The 23155-nt window shown below is 48.4% G+C and overlaps 1 protein-coding gene across 1 annotated transcript in view; it reads left to right on the top strand.

Annotated features, from left to right (window-relative positions):
• Rap1gap2 (RAP1 GTPase activating protein 2) overlaps positions 1 to 23155 on the top strand; it is a 48117-nt gene that overhangs the window by 15948 nt on the left and 9014 nt on the right. Inside the window, exons 9-15 of the mRNA XM_013016318.1 lie at positions 6091 to 6191; positions 7272 to 7401; positions 9282 to 9437; positions 13451 to 13522; positions 13998 to 14084; positions 15667 to 15801; positions 22629 to 22766. Of these exons, the coding sequence (XP_012871772.1) occupies positions 6091 to 6191; positions 7272 to 7401; positions 9282 to 9437; positions 13451 to 13522; positions 13998 to 14084; positions 15667 to 15801; positions 22629 to 22766 (819 nt within the window). The remainder of the gene's footprint in view (positions 1 to 6090; positions 6192 to 7271; positions 7402 to 9281; positions 9438 to 13450; positions 13523 to 13997; positions 14085 to 15666; positions 15802 to 22628; positions 22767 to 23155) is intronic.

Below are 23155 nucleotides of genomic sequence, written 5' to 3' on the forward strand. Positions count from 1 at the left end.
CTTGCCTTCTTATTCAGGACTCTCCTCCTCACCCCGACCCTGCTACCATCAGCAAAGGCGTTTAAGGCGGGGGAGGGGGGGTTCTTCAACATTCTCTGTGGTCACATTACAAGTATGAATTGGACTGGAAACAGCAGTCTTTAAGGAATGTTACTCCTGACCAAAAGGCCTGCGATGCTAGTGTAGGTTTTCATACCAGAAGGACCAACTTTCCCTGGCTGTTTCAGCTTCTGTTTGTCCAGGAGCAAGGCAGAAGGAAGGCATTACGTTAGTAGTTTGAAATCAGCGATGGTGGGAGTATTTACACCATGGGAATTGGGAAATATTCCCTCTTTTGAAAATGGGTTATTCCTTGAACACATCACTGCCCTCGTACACCTCACATGATTCTTTGGGGTTAATTGGCCCAAATAATCTTTCTCAAACTGTGATTCTGTGAGACCTCCAGGCTGGTGAAGCAGTCTACTGGTATGTGTGTCTATTGTATAGAAATGTTTTAAAGGCCCTAAGAATGCCCTAGCTAAAGACCTCTAAAATGTCTTTGAAAGCAGTGTTTTTCCTACATTTATTTGACCACAAACTTCTCATCTTCTCTGCCTGTTTGCTACAATGAATGTTTATTAACATCCCATGCAGGATGGTCAGGTAAATGTACTGATGTCTCCTTGAATAGGTTATATGACAATCATTCAAGAGCCAGGCATGGCATATATGTTCAGTTATCATGTAAATGAGCAAATGAATGAAAATCTGATATGGTCTGTGGGCTTGTGTGTGTGTGTGTGTGTGTGTGTGTGTGTGTGTGTGTGTGTGACTGGCTAGCCCTCTCTTTCTTTAGATGATAGATGATTTCCTTGTCTGAAAATTTTATACCCACAGACACATGTTTGTTTAAAAACACTAATTACACAGTGAGTTTAGGCTCTACAAGACCAGTACTGGTGAATCTTATCATTTAAGGGATATTATTCAGGTAGCCACTCTAATTACTTTCACATATTACATTAAAAAATTCATACAGCTTGGCTAATATAACCCCCATAATTAAAATTCTTTGCTTGTGAAATGTACCAAAACAGATCTTCTTAGAAGGTGATTATAATCCAATGTTCCAGCAAAGTTCTAATTACTGAACATTAACCGTCCACCTCTGAGAGGGAGCCTGTGTGTTGTTTGTGTGCCTGATGTTGTGGGAGTGGGTGGGTGGAGTGGCAGGATAGGGGGAGATCTAAGGAGATAAATTTCTTTTTTTGAAAAACCTAGGCAGATTGTTGTCTTGGAAGCCTACAGCTGGGGGACATTTCATAGGAACATTTGTTGCATAAAAGCCTTGTGCTGGTCTTCGGATATAAATAAGCCTCACCTAACTCTGTGGCTTGTCATGTACTGTAATAAGCACTGTGCGGGACATGGTGATGACGAGGGACCCCCTCCTTAAGGACATGGTCAAGCGCAAAGCCAATGTGAAAATGATAGCCATGCCAGTAATACCAGGCTGTTCATGAGTCCTGGGAGAGAGGGCATGCCCAGAACCCACACTGGATGGCTTTCTCCGTTATCTGAAGGCATGGAGCACTTCTCCCACACTTGGCCTTATGACCTGGAGTAGGCAGGATCCTGGGGTAGACTTGCAGTGTCTCTGTGGCATGCAGAAGACTAGGGGTTAGTAAACTTTTGCTAGGAAGGGCCAGATAGTTGGTTTTTATTTTTTAGAATTCCTAGGATTTGGGGTCTCTGTCACAATTGTTTTTGCTTTGTCTTTGTAGTACAAAGACAGCCATAAATAATATGTAAACAAATGGCTGTGACTGTGTTTTAATAAAACTTTATTTGTAAAAACAGGAAATTGGCCAGACATAGCCCATAGACCATAGTTTGCTGATCGTACCCAATAGGCATACTGAACCTCTGACCTTCAGAGGTCATATCAGTCATCCAGAGAGCATTGTATCATAGGCCACTGGTATAATTTTTCCTTTAAATTTTTTTTCTGGGGGTTGAACTCAGCTTTGGGCTTGCTAGGCAGGTGTTCTATTGCTTAATCATACTTCCAGCCACATTGCTACAATTTTCAACACACCCATACTATTAACTACTAAATATTTTCTCTGTTAAAATAGATGCACACCTGTAATCTTAGCTACTCAAGAGGATGAGATCTGAGGATTGCAGTTCAAAGCCAACCCTGGCAGAAAAATCTGCAAAACTCTTATCTCTAATTAGCCACTGAAAAGCTAGAAGTGAAACTGGCTCAACTGGGTAGAGTGCCAGCCTTGAGCAGAAAAAGTGAAGGGATAGCATTCAGGCTGTGGGTTTAAGCCACAGTATTGGCACCAAACAAAAAAAAAAGGAAGAATTTTAAGCTTAAGTTTAAAACTAGCCTAGCTATCCACCAAACCCCTAGTATATTTAGTTAGCTTTTGTTTCCTTGAGACAATCTATGATAGTCCAGAGTAGTCTAAAACTTTCTAAATACCCAGGCTGGTCTTGAGCTTGCGATTCTTCTGCCTCAGCCTCCCACATGCTACAGTATACCACCTCAACCAGCTAGTGCATTTGTTTTTGTTTGTTTGTTGACTATTTATTTATTGTGGATTCTAGGACTTGAACTCGGGGCATGGGCAAGCAATTTTTGCTCAAGGCTAGCATTCTACCACTTTAGCCACAGCTCCATTTCCATTTTTCTGGTAGTTAATTGGAGTTAAGAGTCTCACAGGTTTTCTATCTGGGCTAGCTTCAAACTTTGATCCTCAGATCTTAGCCCCCTGTGTAGTTGGGATTACAGGCTTGAGCCACTGGCACTCAGCTAATTTATTTATTTACTTATTTAGTTGTGCATTTGTTTTTAAAGGAAATTCAGTATTCTAACTGGAAAATCAGTGTGACTTGCTACAAAGTGAAATAATTCTAAAAAGAAATACTAAAAACAAAGCGATTGCCATCTACCAGGTTGGGATGTCTGTTGTAAGTTTGGAATCTGAGGTCCACTTTTATTCATTATAAAGCAGGAGCAAGTCAGGTAGAGCACCTGTTTAGAGTGAATGAGGCCCTAGATTCCATTCCTGGTGTGACCCAGAAGAGTAGCAGGAGTTAAGGACATGTGAAGGAGCCTCCTGGTGGAGACTTCATTGGTGAAGCAATGGGGCAAACTGCAGCATTTTTGTGTGCAGCCATTCCTTTGCAGTCCATGGATGTTTGCAGATCTTCCTGCCGTTTGCAGATCTTCCACTATGGAGAAAACTTGTCTCTCAGATGGACTTAGTTTGGTGTTTTAAGTCTGTTAGTGTTTGCTGCTGTGCTCAGCTTTGCCACTTAACTATTAAACTCTTTAGTTTCAGGTATTGGTAGACTCACATATAGTTGTAAAATTATACAGGGAGATGTTTCACCAGGAAGTTATGTCTTCTAAGATCACAAGATCATAGGCAGGAGATGGAAATGGACATAACCTGCAGAGCTTATCCAGGTTTCTTTAGTAAACATGGATGCATTTATGGGTGTGTTCTATGTATATATCCTTCTGTGTCACTTTATCCCTGTGTGGGTTTCATAATCAGAAACAGAAGACTTCTAAGACTACAGATAGAGGTCCCTTGAATTTTCCTCTCATAGTCAAGCCCTTAGTCCTCCTGAATCTGCTGTCCTTTCCCCTGGCAGCCATGAACAATAAAACTTTATTTCTACATATTATAGAAATGTAAGCATGAAGCATACACCTTTCAGGATTGCTTTTTCCTTGCTGAGCAGATTCATCTATATTCTCAAGTGGGTCACTCATTTATTGTTGTTGTTTGTTATTGTTGAATAGTATCCCATGGTATACCCATGACACAGTTTACTCATTCATTCATTCATTCATTCATTCATGGACATCTGGGTTGTTTCCAGCTCTGGGCTATCATGAACAGAACTACAATGAATATTGACACACAGGCTTTGGTTTTACTTAAGCCTGTGTTTTCACTGCTCTGGGATTCAGGCCTAGAGTCCAACAGCTAGTTGTTTGGCAATTCTATGTCTAGTTTTGTAAGAAACTGCCAAACTCTTCTCAAGTGGTTTTTCCCGCACCTCTTGTCCATGTAAGAGTTTCTCTACATTCTGTCAGATGTGGTTTGTCACTCTGTGTGTGTGTGTGTGTGTGTGTGTGTGTGTGTGTGTATGCTAGGACTGGGGCTCAAATTCAGGGCATGTGCACTGTCCCTGAGCTTTTTTGCTCAAGGCTAGCGTTCTACCACATCACCCACAGCTCCATGTTTGACTTTTTTCAAGTTTATTGGAGATAAGAGTCTCATGCACTTTCTTGCCTAAGCTGACTTCAAACTGCAAACCTCAGATCTCAGCTTCTTGAGCAGCTAGGATTACAGGCAGGAGCCACAAGTGCCCAACTATCATTATTCTTTGTTATTCTTTGTCTTTAGTCATTCTTATGCACGTGTGGTGATGTCTTATTATGGGTTTAATTTGCATTTCTCTAATGATTAGTGATGTTGAACATCTTTGTGGGTGTATATCCTCTATTGGCTATTTTCTAATTAAAATAGTCTATTGACTATTTTCTAATTAAAATTACTTCTTACTGTTCAGTTAATTTTTAAGTAACTTTATTGACATAATTTTCATGTCATACAATTCACAGTAGTCTGTGAGCTATATCTTTATAAGGTGGATTTTTATTGTCATCACACAATGACTCATTAACTATCTAGTCCCAGAACATTTCATCCTTCGCAAAAGGAGCCTCATACTGTGCAGCAGAAGTGGCGCCTGCGTGCATTCCCTCCGCTTCTGACATCCATGCACCCACTTCCTGTCTCAGTGGAAGCAAAGGCTAGGCCACACTCCTTTGGTGACAGCTTTTCACTTAGCAGATAGTGTTCATCAATGTCATAGCATGTGTCAGCACCATTTTATGCTCAAATAATACTACATTGAATGTCTGTACCACCCATTCATCAGTACTACCATTTATCAGTTGCTGGAGATTTGAGTTGTTTCCACTTGTAGGTGGTTTTGCTTAGTGGTTTTACCCATAGCCATATACAATTTTTTTTTGTATAGATGCATGTTTTCCTTTCTCGTGGGTGTGTGTAGATCTGGGAGTGGAATTACTGGGTGATATGGCAACTCTGCATTTGGTGTTTTGAGGATCTGCTAGCCTGTTTTCCAAAGGAACTGTACCACTTTCCATCCCGATGAGCAACGTGTGGAGGTTGTGATTTCTGATCATCACCCACACTTTCAATTACATTTCTTTTTTATTTTACTCCTTATAGTGGGTATTGAGTGGAATCTCCTTGTGTTTTTGCTTACTGTAGAGCTTTGAGATTGCTTCGTGTGTTCTTGATCCTAATTCTTTGTTGGAAGCCCAATTCAATCAATTTTCATGTATGCGTCATGTTTTTGGTATTAAGTCAAATACTTGTGTGTGTATCTTTGCTCAAGTAGAAAGGTCTCATTACCAGGCTCCATAGCTCATACCTGTAACCCCAGCACCTGGGGAGTCAGAGACTGTGAGGATCTTCAGTTGAATCCAGCTGTGGCAAAAGTTAGACTCCATCTGAACCAATAGCTAGGTGTGGTGATGTAGGCCTGTAATCCCAGCTGTGCCAGAAGCATTAATAGGATGATCATGGTTCCAGCTGGTCTAGGCAAAAACTCAAGAAGCTATTTAGAAAAATAACTACAGGGCTGGGACATGGAGCAAATGGTAGAGCACCTGCATAGGAAGTACAATGCCCTGAGTTCAAACCCTACCACTACACACTTGTTTTCTTTTTCCTTTTTTATTAAATAAGAAAAAGGAAAAAAAGGTCTTATCAGCTAGGTCCAAGGCTCCAGCATGGATGAGTGATCCTTTATTAATCTTTCTTCTGATTGAGGACAGATATGGGGAAATGTATTGGGAGATAGGGAAGAAGAAAACAAGTGGCCAGAGATTTAGAAAATTCAATTTCTTCACTTGCACCAAGAAGGTTTATTATTTAGTAGTACTAGGATTTGAACTCAGGGCCTTGTACTTGCTTGACAGGTGTTCTCCTGCTTAGCCAATCCCCAAAAGGCCTTTTCTAACTTCTCCTATTTCTCTTTTAGACCCTGGAGGAGGAGCTGTTTGGAAACAATGAGGAGAGCCCAGCTTTCAAGGAGTTCTTGGACCTGCTGGGAGACACCATCACACTGCAGGACTTTAAAGGGTGAGTCTCAGCCAAAGAGGATGCAGCCCTTCAGTCCTGGAGGAGGTGTGGGGGTGGGGGTGGGGACAGGAAGGGAGTCGGACATCTCTGTCCTCAAGGGAGCAGGTGAGGGTTAGACATACACCAGGATTGCAGGGCTGCTATTCAGCTTCGGATCCACACTGTCTGGCATTCCTGAAGAGCCAGCAGAGGTGGGGAGGATCCAGCATGGCAGGATGTCTGATTGCATTGATGCTTGGCCTTTAGATGTGGGATGGGATTGCTGCTGCAAAGTTACTGCTTGCCCTCCCTCCCTCCCTCCCTCCCTCCCTCCCTCCTTTCCTTCCTTCTTTCCTTCCTTCCTTCCTTCCTTCCTTCCTTCCTTCCTTCCCTCCCTCCTTCCCTCCTTCCTTTTGTGCCAGTGCTGGGGCTTGAACTTAGGGCCTGGGCACTGTCTCTTAGTTTTTCATCCAAGGTTGATGCTCTACCACAGCCCCACTTTTTATTTCATTTTCTCGGAGGAACCTGCAGCAGCTTTCCCTTCCCCCTTGCCGCAGCCTGTGGTCCCAGGCTGGCAGCCATGTTTCTATGAAGGCAGAAGCTCAGCTCCTGGAAGGCCACAGCTTCTTCCTGCTTCTCTTTCCTGCCTGTAAGGTGTTAGCTGGAGAGGGCAGCTTCCTGGGTGCCCTTATGCCTTCCTATCAGGAACTAGCTGGGGAGAAGTTGAACATCTGGATATCAGCTCGCTATCATCTGTGTTTGCCCCTGGCTCTGGTCTAGTGATGATTTGGATTTTGGATATGGTGTTTCAAGAAGCAAAGGCTTGTGCCCAGCCTTGGGGGCTGCCTGACAGCTCTGCTGGGCATTTGTCTGGCACTGTGACAAGCCAAGGCTTGAAGCCTTTATCTTGATATTACAGGTCTCTGGTTAGGGTCAGCACTTTGTGCATCAGAAGAACACTTCTCCCTGCCGTCCTGTGATCCTCTGTCCTCCACGCTCAGCTGTCATTGCACTCATTGCCTGCCACACGTGCTCAGGGCAGGTGGCACTGTGTTGCCACTTGATCTCACTTTCTCCTCCCCTGTCTGGTTTTATTGGCAGGTTCCGAGGAGGCCTGGATGTGACCCATGGACAGACAGGGGTGGAGTCAGTGTACACGACCTTCCGGGAACGGGAGATCATGTTTCATGTGTCCACAAAGCTGCCATTCACTGAGGGAGATGCCCAACAGGTACCCGGTGGAGGGAGGCATTGGGATCTGACCAATGGGAAACGGCAGCCAGCCTGGGGTGAGCTGTTGACAGTCTCCCTGGAGGCCAGGTATAGATCTCAGTGGCAGAGGGCTTGCTCGAGGCTCTGGAGTCCAGCCCCAGCATCAGGAGAAAGGAAGACCTCTTTGAAGTTTCCCAGGCAATGTGGAGTCCGGGAGCAGAGCATACAGTACAAGTGGTGGTGAGGGGTGTGTAGTGGAGTTGTCTCAGGACTGTTGTGAGTTCACATGTTCTTGCCAGACATGTGGCTGCTTCCTATATACCAGCTGTTCCCAGGCCAGGACACTAGGCTTCTGGCCTCCTTCTTGTCCCGGCAACATGAGGCTGTGATTGAATGAGGACCCCTTCCCCGACATCCCTGCTCATCTGCAATCCCAGCCTCATAGCTGCCAGAGCATGGGGACTCTGGATGAGACCTGCATCCTCAGCATTCACCTGCTTCCCTCCCATAAGTGCTGTTCTAGGCACTTAGTGGCTCATCCCTGTAATCCTAGCTACTCAGGAGGCTAAGATCTGAGGACTGAGGTTTGAAGCCAGCTGGGGAAGACAAATCCAAGAGACTCTTCAATTAACTGCAAAAAGCTGTGGAGCTGTGGTTTAGGTGGTAGAGTATGCCAGCCTTGAGTGAGAAAGTTAAGGGAGAGCTTGAGGCCATGAGTTCAAGCCCCCGTACAGGGCTTATAAAACAAAACAACAATAACAACTCTCTTCCCCACCCACATATACTATTGTGACAGCCACACATCCTCAGGGAATTCTCTGACTCTTCTGAAAGGAGCCGCCAGCCCTGGAAGCCTACCCAGCCACAGGTCACCCTACCCCACTCTTTGCCCCTTGGCTATCTCTGGAAAAACAAGAGGGGCAGATGGGCCTTTGTCCAAACTCAGACCGGTTTGTTTCTGAGCAGGGAGCTGGGGAGGGAGCAGAGATGTAAAATGGTAAGCATCATGCCTGGCTCCTTAGGAAAAAGGAAATTGGCAAATGAAATTAGCGTTTGGCGTTCAAGTAACGACAGAATGTTCCAGAAAACAAATGGATGCAGGATTCCTTTTGTAGCCAGATTGAGTTTTCTCTTGCGGTCTCACCTTTGGTCTCCGTTCTCTCACTGAGGCTCAGTGTGGGTTACTTGGGGCTGTGTACCTTAGCCTGGCACTCTTGGCAGGGGCTGAATAGAGACTCATTTTCTCTTCCTAAGATACAGCAAGACAACTTGAAGGAAAGCGCCCAGCCTGGTGCTCGGTATACAGCAAGTGATCAGTAAATGCAAAAGGATTGAGCATAGGGCCTGTGGGCAGTAGATGCTTCATAAAAGCCCCTCCCCTCCCCTGGCTCATCCAGATTTTCATTAAGACCCCACCCTACTTCCTCCTCTTCTGGGAAACCCTCTCAGGTTGCTATCAGGCCCTCTCACTTCATGCTCTTCCGTCCTGGGTGCTGCCAGGCACCTTGTGGGCAGCTGCTGACTTAGCACAGGCAGGCGGCCTCGGTAGTGTTCTCAGGTGGCTTCTCCTGTATTTGAGTTTCTCCCAGATCAGTTACAGGCTCTCCCAGGGCAAGACCTGGCCTCACCTTTGCAAGATTCTCCCTAGGGTTTTGAGTTGGGGCTCTGCATGCTCTTGAGCTCAGTAACATGCTCCCTGGTAATTAACAACCTGAGTCTCTTCCTCGGCTTCTTTTTCTTCCTCTTGATGTCTTCTGAGGACCGGAAGAAGCCCTTCCCTGGAGAGCTACTGAGCTCAGGGCTTATGTAATCATACAATGAGGACTTTCCCATCCAGCTCTTGTCTGCTCTCAGGATGTATCTAAGTGGCTTTGTAACAAGGAGACACTTCTTGTTTAGCTCCAGAGGAAGAGGCATATTGGGAATGACATTGTGGCCATCATCTTCCAAGAAGAAAACACGCCATTTGTCCCTGATATGATTGCCTCCAACTTCCTACATGCCTACATTGTTGTGCAGGCTGAGAGCCTAGGCACTGAGAGCCCATCCTACAAGGTAAGGACATAGCCTATTGGAGGAAGTTGTGGGTCCACTTGCCAGAACACTAGTGCTTGTTCATGTGGGAGTTGCTATGGTTACGAGATTTCTGGAACCTGGAGCAGGGCTCTAGGTGGAAGGCACCTTCTAAGGTCTCTTCATATACCTTGCTGCCTTCAGGCTCCAGTGCATCTAACCCAAGGATCCAGATGCTCTGAGGTCTGTGTTTGGAGGCTGGTGATACACATGTGCTAGATGATGGTTGAGTAGGAGGGAGAGAAGTGGAGAAGATGAACAGGAGAGGAAAAGGGAGGTAGAGGAGAAGGAGGAAGGGAGAACCACCAACCTGCAGGACGTGGGAGACACTGAAACCTGGAAATGCATGCCCCATTCGGACTTGGGCTGTGCTGGTTCTAGGGTCCTTACCACACTACAGCAATTCATGGCCATCTTCATAATGGGTGGAGTTATTTTACTCTGGCATCAGCACAAACCCATATGTATTACATGCAAAATTCACATCACTTTGTGTGTGTGTGTGTGTGTGTGTGTGTGTGTGTGTGTGTGTACTAGTACTGGGGCTTGAACTCAGGGCCTGGGCACTGTCTTTCAGCTTTTTCACTCAAAGCTAATACTCTACCACTTGAGCCACATCTCCACTCCTGTTTTTTCTTTCAGGTTAATGGGAGATAAGAGTCTCACAGGCTTTCCTGTCTGGGCTCAGATCTTAGTCTTCTGAGTAGCTAGGATTATAGGACATGAACCATGGGGGCCCATCTTCATACCTGCTTTTAAAGTGAAATTCGAGATTAAAAAGTATAAAGCAAAAAAAACCCCACAAAACAACAACCACAAACCACAAAACACACCCACAACACAAATGGAATCTCTCCTGTGAGGTCAGCTGATGCCATTCCACACACACATTTGTGTTCTTCTGGCCTTGAGCACTTTCAGGGATCACCAGCTTTGGATGAATTAACCGGCTGCTTGGTGAATATGTTGGTGGAAGCAAGTTCCCTGACTCAGTACCTATTGTGTACCAGGCTACCTGCTGGGGAGGGGACCGAGGAAGGGAGACCCGGGAGTTGCCTGCTGGGCCTTGCTCACCTAGGAAAGATGAGGCACTGGGGAGCCATGCACATAGTTCAGTCACTGGGTGGCTCAAAGAGCCAACTGGTTCTGTTTTCTTTTTCTTTCTCCTTTTGTTAAGATGTTTTTTTCTTAATGCACTCTCTCTGTAACCCCGGAAGGCCTTGAATTCAAGAGCCTTCTGCCTCATCCTCCCAAGTGCTGGGACTGTAGGTGTGCATTACCGTGCCCAGCCAACTGGTTCTTTTAATTACCCATAGAGGTAGAAGAGCAAAAGAGAAACTTCCCCCGAAGTGAAACTAGGTGAAAGCATGGTTCTCAGATCCATACCCTGCTTGGCAGCCTGGGGCTCATGTCCTGACCCTGCTTCTGGGTGCTGTGTGATCTTATGCCAGTGCATTCCCTCTCTAGGCCTCTGTGTCTGTCTGTGTGAAATGAGGAAGTTGTATTGCATGACCTATGGGCTCTGTCCAGCCCTGGCACCCTGTGCGACAGGATGGAGTCAGAGACAGGGTGTGTGTGTGGTGGCTGCCGAAGTGTTTTGAGGGAGCTCTGTATTTCAGGTTCTTTTTTTTCTAGACGCAGGTCAACCAAGAAAGCTAAAAAATAAAAATAAATAAAAACCATAGCCACACAACTACAGCAGATTATGACTTCTGTCCTTTTCCGGGGTAAGGTGCCAGGCCTTGTGTTTAGAAAGGTGTTGTTTTCTTATTTTCTTTTTCCTTTGTTATCAATACTGGGGCTTGAACTTGAGGGCCTGGGCGCTGTCCCTTAGCTTTTTTGCTCAAGGCTGGTGCTCTACCACTTGAGCCACCGCTCTACTTCTGACTTTTTGGTGGTTAGTTGGAGATAAGAGTCTCACAGACTTTCCTGTCAGGGTTAGCTTCAAACCACAATCTTCAGAACTCAGCCTCCTGAGTAGCTAGGATACTAGGCCTGAGCTGCTGATGTCTGGCTATAAGTCCTCTTCTAAAATTCTTCTAGAATGAGCCTGATGGTATAGGGAAAAGGCTGAGTCTGATGACTTGGGTCAGTTAGAGCTGAGGCCACAGAACCAGAGAGCTGGAATTCCTGCCCAGGAGTCATTGGAACAGGAGGGAAACTGACCCTATAAACACTGATACATTTTTTTCAGGTAGGAATTTAGTTTCTTCTCCCCAGATCAGTATGACATTGGAGCTCAGCCACTATTAGCACACCTCTTGTCCCCACTCCTGAGGTCCCCCTGAGATGTCAGCCTCTGATGAAGCAGATCTCTGGGGAAGGCCTCCCTCGCCTCAACATAGCTGTCCATGGTCCTCACAGGCTCAGGCCTACCTGGGCTTGGGGACTAGGACAGGCTTCTGGCCCTCACACTGTCCCTTCCCGCAGCATCCCGTGCCCCCCATGCTTCTCAGAGCCTCTGCTGGCACCATCGTCCCTTCCGAGATCGCTGGATTTAGAAGCAGGAAGGTGGAATGGTGCCCAGGGAACTTCTGCTTTCAGAAGCTAACCCAAACCGATGTCTGGAGAGGAGGAAGCAATGAGGCTGCCTCATTGGGATGGGGTCAGAGGAAGGACCCTGTCCCTGCCCTGTGTTCCTGTGGGGAGACTTGGGGTATCTGAAACCATTCACCCTGTCAGCCAAGACCACAGGAGGAGAAAAGGGATAGGGAGGGGGGCACAGCTGGGCCTGCCCCCTGTCTTTTGTCCCAGGCCCCAGATGCCAGCACTGGGAACACCCTCTCAGTAGCCTTCTTCCTTCCTCTCCCCACCCCAAGTTCTGGCTGTGTGTATGTGCATGCGTGCACACATGCATGTATGCGTGACATTACTTGACTTGGGCTACTAGCGTGTGGTGGGGGGATGGGAGGGGGCATGGGGAATGGTGCTGAGCAGCTACAGCTCAGCCAACGATCGAAGCAGTGAGCGCACCATCTCCTGACCCTGGCCATGGCAATTTGGGCTGTGTAGACAGCTCTGAGCATGGGGAAAGAAAGCCTGCATTGACCAGCTCCCCTGCTTCCTTCTCTCTGCCCTTGGCAGGGCCTTGCCTTGGCTGGGCCCCAGGCTGCCTGCTCTCCCGGTCTGGCAGGCTCTCGCGTCTGCTCTACTTCACAGGCCAGGGAGACTGGCAGCATGCCAGGCACCCACGTCAGCGGCTGCCCAGGGAAGGGACAGGGCAGCCTCCTGGGAGCTCTGCAGCCTAGTGGACTATGCAGTTGAAATGAGGGCACCTCTGTATAGACAGGAGGTGAGGACCGGGGCCTGCCCTGAGCCTAAGTAACCCCCAGATTGAGTACTTGGATGCCCTCAGTTATAGGTCAGACCTCTCAACCTGGCCAAGATGCCTTCCACCCTCAATTCCATGCCAGGGCCCTGGAGCTGTGTTAGCTCAAGTCTAACCTAGATTGGCCAAGCCTATGTATAGGACCAGAGCTGGTTCACTGGTAGTGCCAAAGCTCTCAGTAAATACAGCCAGCCTTTCCTTTCAGAAGGGAGGCTGATGTATGGTCAGCTTGTAAGAAGCCCAGAGCTGGGCTGGAGAGGTCTGTTTTCTGTCTTGCTCTCTGTGTGACTCTGTGTCCCCAGGCATGTCTACTCATCTGTAAAATGGGTATTTCTCTTTGGGCCATCTCTGTAGGATTAACATCAAAATGGTAACGCAGCAGTACCAGCACTGTGTCATAATCAGGGTCCCACTGCTCTTCCACCCCTTCCGGTCATCTTGCCAAACTTGCTTCTCTTCCCCCTAGGAAGGCAAAGGAGAGGATGAGACCGCTCCACACCATGCAGCCCCACTAGTGGGACAGTAGCTGGGCGACTAGGTTGGCAGTGGGCATGGGGACATTGATCTGTGCTCCGAGGCTTGGAGGGAGGAGAAGGTGAATTGATGGGTTGTAAGAAGCGTGGCTTTGGAGAAGCTCCCATCACGTACACGTGACTTCTGCTTCCAGGTCTCTGTCACTGCTCGGGAAGATGTACCTGCTTTCGGCCCTCCGCTGCCCAGCCCCCCTGTTTTCCAGAAGGTCAGCAACTCCTTTCTTCTCATAGGTGTACCGAAGTGGGATGAAATGTGGCAGAATTTGGGTCAGGGACATCAGGGAGATCCCTCTGCAGGTCTAGGGAGGAGAAGGGGGTAATTTCTTTACTGGCCGTCTGTCTGGCCTCACAGAGGGCCATTTGTTGGGGTGTTTGATGCTGGAGCTACCAGTCTTTTAGAGGAAGGGTTTTGTTTTACCATACTCAGATCCCAGCAGCCATGGGCAAGGATTGCCTCTAGTTAAAGGCAGTGCCACGTGGAGCGTGGGCTCCTTAGTGCTGGAGAAGCTGCTTTCCATATAGATGGGGCTTGCCTTGGCTAGAAATGATCCGATATCAAAAGCGGCCTATCAGGTTCTGTCCTCGGACCGCTGGTCCTGCCTGCCTGTTACTGTCTGTGGCTGAAACTTTCTCAGCAGTGGCTGGGGATGGGCCAATTCTGAGCCATCTTGTCTGTCCCAGGGCCCGGAGTTCCGGGAGTTTCTACTTACCAAACTCACCAATGCAGAGAATGCTTGCTGCAAGTCGGACAAGTTTGCTAAGCTGGAGGTAAGAGCGTAGGTCTGAAGTCTTCCTCTCAGCCTGCTGTTGATCAGCTTTCCTGAGTGTGTGTGTGGCGGGGGGGCTGTGGGTTGCATTTTGGGGACCTATTAAGTTGGGGAGCAACTCCCCCCCCAAAAAAACCCTCCCACCTTTCTGCTTTGTGTCATTTGTGGGAAATCTAGACTCCAAGTCTAGTGAACCTATTGTGGATGGATTGAGCACCTACTATATTACCTGGAAACACAGAGGTAAATGAGACATTGTTTCTGTCCTTCTAGGCTCCCTGGATGGTGGGAGGAGCCATTGTGATCTGGTGTGCCAACTCTGGGTCATGATGGAGTCAGGGTTGCTCAGAGGATAGAGACTGCTTTTTGGGGGTATGGGGTGAGGGGGTAGACACTAGAGGTATGTTCAGGCTTCTTGGAAGAGGTGGCTCTTGACCTTCCGAATCTGGATGTCTGATGGAGATTTGGGCAGGGGGAAACAGAGGGTGGGTTATTGCAGGCACACGATAGCATGAGTAGTGGCCAGCCAGAACCACAAAGGGTGACTTGATGAGAGATCTCCGGCAGTCTGGGGTGCTGACGGAGGCTTCTCAGAGCTAGAATGGTGCGGCTCTATTGCAGATGAGAAGGGCTGTGGGGCTGGCCACCAGTGGCTCATGCCTGTAACCTAAGCTACTCAGGAAGATCTGAGGATCATGGTTCGAAACCAGCCTGGGGCAGGAATACTGGTCGGACTCTTATATCTAACCTGGAAAAACTGAAACTAGATGTGTGGTTTGAGTGGAGGAGTAGTGCCAGTCTTGAGCGGGGATGGGGGGTTGGGGGGGAACTAATGGACAGCATTCAGACCCTGAGCACAAAGCCCCAGGACCAACACAAACAAACAAGTAACAGCAACCACAAAAGATAAAAAGTGGTGAGGGGCCTTGTGAAGTTGCTAGGCAGGAGAGCGACATGTTTGACTTTCTTGATAAAGGGATCACTGGCCAGTGGTCAGGACAGGTTGTGTGTGTGTGTGGGGCGGCGGGAGGACAGGAAGGACGGCCAGTTCAACACGATTCATAGGAGACCAGGAGAGATCTTGAAGGCAGACACCTCACTGGAGGGAATAACTTAGGGCCCCGGGCTGAGACCTGACGGACTCCTGCAAGTAGGAGTAGAGGGAAGTAGAATTTGGGGGGAGGGGGCCGCTCCTAGGCCTGGGCTTGAGCTAGTAGGACTTGCTGTTCTGGGTGCCTGCCAAGGCCGGTTGCTCATCCTGTCTGTGGGAATGGTGCCCCCTGGAGGCTGTGTGCATGCATACATGCCTGATGATTGGAGAAGAGCCTCTGCCAAAGTGTAGCCAGATGTGGAAGTCGGTGATGGTCTGGGGGAGGATGACACCAGGGCAGAGCCATAGGGGAGGAGGGAGGGGCTGAGGAAGAAGGGACAGAAGAACATCTGTGTTAATGGAAGTACTGGTATGTGTGAAGCCCAGACTGGCTGTAAGTACACACTGTAGCAGACCAGTAGCCTCTGGCTCAGGTGTCGAGAACTGTAAGGAGGGGGCTTGTTGTCAGCACCTGTGCCTTCGTCCCTTCTAGGACCGGACCAGAGCTGCGCTCCTGGACAACCTCCACGATGAGCTCCATGCACACACACAGGCCATGCTGGGACTGGGCCCAGAGGAGGACAAGTTTGAGAATGGGGGCCACGGGGGATTCCTGGAGTCTTTTAAGGTATGATACTCGGGTAGCTGAGGATCGCTGTGGCAGGAAGTCTTCTACTCCCTGAGACTCCAGGCCCAGAGCCCAAGGCCAGCTCGATGTGGTGATAGGACAGTTGAAGGGGAGGTCTCAGGTGTTTGCAAGCTGGCAGAGATGTCGGCAATGTGAAAGATCAGAGTGGCCAACACTGTGTCCAGCCTTCCCCCACATCCTTCCGTGACCCGCAGCCTCATTTCCTGGCCCAGAAGTCTGATAAACAGGGACAGGTAGAATTAGTAGTGGGGAAGAGCCAGTGTGAATCAAGCATGGTATTGTTCTCCTGTGACAGAGTGTTTGTTTAGCAAACAGGAGGCCCTGAGTTCAAACCTGAGTATTGCCAAGCGAAACAAAACAAAACAAAAAACAATTGTATAGCTTTTACCTGTCTGTGTTTGGGGGGCCGGGAGCTCAGTGCAGGATGACAGGAGCAAGGGCACAGGCTGAAGGGGCTTTAGCAGCTGTTGTGGGGGTGCTGTGATGATTGCTTCTGGCTGACCCAGTGGGGTGGTGGCAAGGACAAATCCGTCTGGGCATTGCAAAGGAAAGCCTTTAATCAGAATGAGCTGCTAAAGGAAGTAGTGAGATCTCTGACCCTGGAAGTATTCAAGTGGACCTGGACAGCCATGGAACTGATGTAGGGCGCACAAGGATAGAGCACCACTGGCTTAGTGCTTGTTGGTCCACATAAGACTTCTGTCCAGCATGTGTTTCAGCTTGGCTGTAATTAACCCTTTGTAGTGGGCTGCATGGTTCTTTCTTGTGTGTCCACTAACACACATAGAGACAGGCTGGCTGAGAGAGGCCACAGGACCATTGAAGTCCTTAGACTTTGGAGGTAGTGTCTCTTTTAAATCCAGGCTCTCTGGTTGTTTACTCAAAGTTCTGCTGGCTTGAAGATTCCCCTTTGGATACAGTATGTGTAGGATTTTAAATCCCAGCTCTATATGGTGCTGGGGAAGGTCTTGAGAGTCTTCAAGCTTCAGAGCTCTTGTTATATAGAGTTGTTAATAACTTATGGATGAGGAAGTGGACCTCTACCACCAAGAGAGGGTGTGTGTGTGTGTGTGTGTGTGTGTGTGTGTGTGTGTGTGTGTGTGTACTGGGTTTTGAACTCAAGGCCTCATACTCTCATTTTTTTTTTATTCAAGGCTGGTGTTATATCCCTTGAGCCACATATCCACTTCTGTGTTTTTTTTTGGCTGACTAACTAGAGATAAGAGTCTCAGATTTGTCAACTAGAGATAAGAGTCCCTTACATTTGTCTGCCTAGACTGGCTAGGACTACAGGCATGAAATACCAAAGCATCAAGTTGCTTTTGAAATAATGCCTGGAAGTGCCCATTGCATTCAACACAGTAACAGGGTTTCATAGGCTGTGTTATACTCCCTCTTAAACCTCCGACTGCCCTTAGTGCCCTAATAGAGAACACTATTCTTATGGGTATAATAATTTTGATATAATAATAATTCAGGCTCAATTTTAATAGATAGGTTTACATGTGAGAAAATGAAGACTCACAAAGATTAGATACTTTGCTCCAAATTGTCCTGAAGGCAGAGTTGAATTCCAGTCTCCTGGACTCTAAAATTCATGCTTTTCACAGCTGCCTAATACTCCTTCCTAGCATCTGACTTGGTGACAACCCCATTCGTGCTGGGATCCTGGGCCTGGGTAGGCTGGGGGCCATCCTTCACTGTCTGGCTGGATCACCAAGAGCAAGGCATGGCTCTGCTGGCCCTGGCCGAAGCCAGCTGCCAAGATTCCTCATAAGGAAGGGCAGAGCCGGGCTGCGTGTCCAGGCTGGTGGGAGATTCCTGACATATTAATTTTAATCCTGATGGGTGGTGACAGCTAAGGAGAAGGAGGATAAATTGGGGAATCAAGCTGCAAGAGAGATGAGGGAGAAAATAAGCTGAGGAGGAAGGGGGAGCCAGGTCGGATAGTCCAGTTGAGAGACGGGTAAATGTGAGGCTGGATAGTAGGAAAATAGACTGGGGACTGGCAGATCAGCAGGGCCACTTACAGGCCTGTAGTAAATGTGCTTTATGCAGAATGATCAGAGTTGACTAGTTAATGCTGTAGTGTACATGTGTGTATGTATGAGTATGCGTGCATGTGTGCTCATGCGCCACACTGAGGCTTGATCTTGGGGTCTGGGTGCTGTCCCTTAGCTTTTTTTTGCTCAAAGCTGGCACTCTTATCACTTCTGACTTTTTGGTGGTCAATTGGAGATAAGAGTGTCATAGACTTTCCTGCCAAGGCTGGCTTCAAGCCTCAATCCTCAGATCTCAGCATCCTGAGTAGCTAGAATTACAGGTGTGAGTTACCAGAGCCTGGGTAATGCTCTACTTTTCAGATATTTAATGAAGCATTAGTCACTTTGAGTTTCCCAGGTTTTTTTTTTATTGTATTTTAGCATTAACAGTGGCAATTTCAAGTTTCAGATTTTTGTTGTTGTTGTTGTTCTTGTTGTGGGGCTTGGGCGCTGTCCCTGAGCTCTTTGGCTCAAGGTGAGCACTCTACCACTTGATGCACAGCGCCACTTCCTGTTTTCTGGTGGTTTATTGGAGATAAGAGTCTCACGGACTTTCCTGCCCAGACTGGCTTTGAACCATAATCCTCAGGTCTCAGCCTCCTAAGTAGCTAGGACTACAGGCGTGAGCCCTCAGTGCCCAGCTTCAAGTTTCAGATATTTTTTATAACCTAGACCATCTTAGGCCCATGCTGTCCAATAAATGAGATGGCGTACCCACTTGATGCAAGTCTCCTGCAGCCCCGTGTCCAATGTTCTGCCTCTGCTAGGAGTGGCCTTGATTCCAGGGCACCTGGCATATTCCCAGAGGGGTTTCTAAGAGAGTGATGCTTCAAGACTTTACTATGACTTGTGTTTGAGCCCAGCTGCCAGAGGGTTCTTCTCACCTTTAAATCTTTGAAAGTTTGGCCTAAGACAGACAGACCTGCTCCTCCATTCAGCCCTCATGCTTGTCTCCATGGTCAGACTGTGGGGAGGAATTGTCACAGTCGGGCATACCAATGGAGCCTTCAGAGCCTTGGTGGCTATGACCAGCTCATTTCTCTCCTCCCAGCTGGGGGCTCATGGATGCTCTTCCTTTTGCCCTTGTCCTATTGCTCTCACAGGTGGGGTAAGGGATAGGAGGGTCAGGTGAGTGGAAGGGAGATGGTATAGGCCTGACTGGCTCAGCTTATGACTTTGTTCCTAGGGTTTTTTGTTTTTGTTTTGGTGTGTCTGTCGTAGGCTTGAACTTGGCCTGGGCACTGTCCCTGAGCTTTTTTACTCATGACTAGTGCTCTAACCACTTTGAGACACAGCACCACTTCTGATTTTTTGGGTGGTTAATCAGAGATAAGAGTCTCAGAGACTTTCCTATCTGGGTTGGCTTTGAACCGTGATCCTCAGATCTCAGCCTCCTGAGAAGCTAGGATTGCAGGTATGAGCCACAGTCACCTAGCCATAGTTTTGGTTTTTCTTAGGCAGGACTATGGTATTAGAATGATGGGTGTTGTTCATGGAATTTACCCAGGAACAAAATTTGGATGTTGAATCCCCTCCCTAGAAAAGTTCCTGTCTCACATGGAGGCAGAAACCCCAATAGAATGCTCAGGGCTGAAGGGACAGTACCATCTGTCCCCTAACCTCCCCAGGGACTGGTCCTTCTCCCCCCTGGTGGGCTGGGATGCTTTGTGCTCTGGGGATTAGCCTTGCCATAGCTCTTGGCTCTGCTGCCCTGGGCTTTGTATCCTGTGGAGCAGTCTGTCACATCTTGAGGCAGTTCCCCGGCTGTGATTGAAGCTTTCCTCTATGCCATACAGACCAGTTCCTGTCCTGCGGGACAGCTCGACCTGTTTTTCAAATCGAGCTGTTTGAAGAGATTCTTGGGACTCTGTTTCTCCTACCAACACTTTTAAAGTTTGCATTTTCGCTTAGATAAAAATCTCTTTTCTTTCCAATGATTAAAAACGGCTCTTACAGTGATGTTGCACAATTCAAAGCTGTTTGTGAGGCATAAGAGGTGGGTTGTGATGTCAGCAGTGTAGATGCAGCCATGGGGCCCTGTGGACATATTCCTGGGACTCATAGAGGAATGTTTTCATCATGAAGGAGATCAGTGTTAGACACTCACCTTTGAGAAACATTGATCCCTGGACTTGTGGCCATCAGTGAAGTGAACACGTGGTGAGATCCATGTGATATGCACATAAAGCATGTGTGTGCTACATTTTGAGAAATACTGAGCCATCCGCTGAGCTCATCATACAGAATGGAGGAGGAGGAAGGACAGAACAAGGACCTCCACAAGGATGTCAGGCTGAATTTCAGCTTTTGAGGGCCTGGGCAGGTTAATGTGTTAGTCTGCGCTGACCCCTAGTGGCAGAAAAGGCGGCAGATACCCTCAAGTATACAGGGTCCTTGCCATACCTGCAAGACTCATCAGGCACTGTGGCCTGAGCAGTACCACTGATGGTGGATGAAACTTGCCAGGGCCAAGTGGGACCCTCCCTCCCCCAAACCCAGCCTTTGGCATCTCCAGACCCCCTTTTCTCCTGAGGTAGGAAATTGTGATATCAGGATGGCCCCCACTTCCTTTTGTGGTCTAGTGAGAGAGCACAGGTTTTATACTTGGCCCCACTCCCTTCATTCCATGGAACCACAGCTGTGTGACTTCGAATGGTCACCTGCTATCCTGGTTTTTCCATGCTAGAAGGGGGAAGGCCTTTTGCCAGACCTTAGAGCTCCCATACTGGATCCATCTCAGTATCTTTGTCTCCAAGGGTCCCTTAGCTACTTCTCATCTCAGAAGCTCGGCATTGTGGGAGTTCAATATGATTTGTATTTGCAAAGCTCAGTAGATTGACCAGACAGGATCCCACAGCACATGGAGCTTCCTAACCTACCCTGGATCCTTCATAAGGAAGACGCCACTGATCGCAGAGCAGAGCATAAATGGTGAGCTTGGGAAGCCATTACTGATGACAATAGTGGTGGTGACCACACCTGAGGGCCAGAGGCCCATAAAGAAGCTGAGATTTATGGAGCTTATACCTCATTGAGGAATGCTTTATCGTTATCCAGGGATGTGTCAGCATCCTGCCATTAGTGTCTCCAAGCTCTGACGCTTGGGTGGTGATGTGAATCACATGTGCTGGCTGTCGCAACCTCGTCACAGGAACGCTGTTGCTAGGCAACCATTCTGTGGTCCAGAGTGTGGAGAGGTGATGACTTTACCCCCAGGGACATCTTTGATTCAGAAGAGAGAGGCTGGATGACCCCAGGGACTATGAGACTGGTGGACTTGTGCCTCATTCTTGGCATCTCATCTCCAGGACTGTCATAGTTGTAAATGGCCTTGGTGAATCTTCTCTGGTTGTCCAGATAGAAAGGCAGGCAGGATAGGGCTCTTTGCCATTCCTGGGCTTGGAGACATCCTCCTGGAGAAGTCTCAGGGAAAGCTGGGAGTATTATGTATGCTGTTTTTCTGGGACCACTGCGTTGTAGATGCATTTCTTCCTGGGTGTCTCAGAGGCAGGAAGTGTTGATTCTTCCTGCAGAGACACCTGTCAGTTGGCACATAGAGTGTGTGTGTGTGTATGTGTGTGTGTGTGTGTGTGTGTGTGTGTGTGTATGTGTGTGTTTGGAGAGGAAGGGATCAGGCCACAGCTTAGTCCTTCTGTCTGTTTTCTGAAACTGGGGTTCTGGGAGCACCCCACCTGGACAGGCTTACCCCATGGTGAGGAAAATCTGTTTGTTCATGTGATCACAGCTCGTTGACTGGTGGTTCCATGGACCATGGGTGTTCAGGGTCTTTTCTGTCTTTTCTCTCTGCCAGCTTTGTGCCTCAGGCTTGACTCCAAGATGGCTGCCCCGGGGTGGGGTGTATGTAGGCCGCATGTGTGTGGGGAACCACCGAGGAGACCTTTCCCTGAAGCCCCCCCCCCCAGGCCTTTGCTTGCATTCCATGGGCATGGGTGAAGTGACCACCTTAGACCGATGGTGACTTGGTCCCGTGTGAGCTTTCCCTGGGGGTGTGGAGAGGGCGGGCTCCCCGTGGTTCTCATCACGAGCTCCTCCGAGGTGAGGGAAGCCCCTGTTATACAAGGCTCACTTTGTGGGTGACAGCAGAAGGGTCATCCACTGTATGCATATGAGAAGAAACTTGATTTGTTTTTTTGAAAGGAGAATCAGCGTGCAATTCAGCAGCAGCCTGGGCCTACTCCTGCCTTGATATTGTGAGGCATCTATAATCCCCCTTTACTGACGAGGAAGTTGTAGCTCCGAGAAGTTGCTCACTGGACCATTGTCACACAGGCCTGTTGAGCTCTGAGCTTCACTTCCTAACCTGTCAGATGAAGATGTCAACCTTAGCATGTAGGGTGCTGAGGTGCTGAGTCCTCAGACCTCTCTGCCTGGGGTGCTACCTTGTCAGAACATTGGGGGAATTCTCTACATGTGCTAGAGACTGTGCACATGTCAGTGTACATGTCTGTGCATGTGTGCGCTCATGTGCTCACATGCACACACTTATGTATGAGGGCATGCACGCGTGTGACAGATGTGTGTATATGTGTGCACTGTGAGCATGTGCACACACATGTGCATATGTGCTCATGCATGCGTGTGACTGAATATGTGCTCATGCAGGTGTTCATATGTGTGCGTATCCACACACGGGTGTGCTTATGCATGTATATGCGAGAATGTGTGTGTGTGTACTTACATGCTAAGGACAGGATCATTACCCAGAGGGAGCTTTGTCACCCTCCTCCCCTGCTGTCCCCACAGAGGGCCATCCGTGTGCGCAGCCACTCCATGGAAACAATGGTGGGCAGCCAGAGGAAGGGGCATGGTGGGAGCATCCCTGGCAGCCTCAGCGGAGGCATCGTCCACAACAACATGGAGCTCACCAAGGCCACCTTCTCGGTGAGTGAGGTGGGCCTTGGACCCCACTGGGTCCTGGCAGAGGGTACCCCCAAAACCTCTGGGGGAAGCACACCTCCATCCAGTGTTTGGTTTGAGGAGGGCAAGCTGGATGAGGGAAACTGAGGCTGCTTGGGGGTGTGGCCTGGGTAGTGCCCTCCAGTGGATTAGTAGTCCTCTCATCCTCTTCTCTGAATTTCCTTGACACCTGGGCTTTCTCTTTTGGACCTTGCAGAATGGTCCTGGAGTATGTTTCCCTGAGGGCTTGGGACCTGAACCAATGAGGAGTGACTCGTTGGTTATTGTTCATGCATGCAGTGGCCACTCTAGCTTGCTGGGCAACCAGGCCCTGAGTTCACTAGATCTCACCTGATTCCTGACAGCTGCTTTGG

Source organism: Dipodomys ordii, unplaced genomic scaffold, assembly GCF_000151885.1.
Source record: "Dipodomys ordii isolate 6190 unplaced genomic scaffold, Dord_2.0 Scaffold31, whole genome shotgun sequence".
In the NCBI taxonomy this organism is placed as follows: domain Eukaryota; kingdom Metazoa; phylum Chordata; class Mammalia; order Rodentia; family Heteromyidae; genus Dipodomys; species Dipodomys ordii.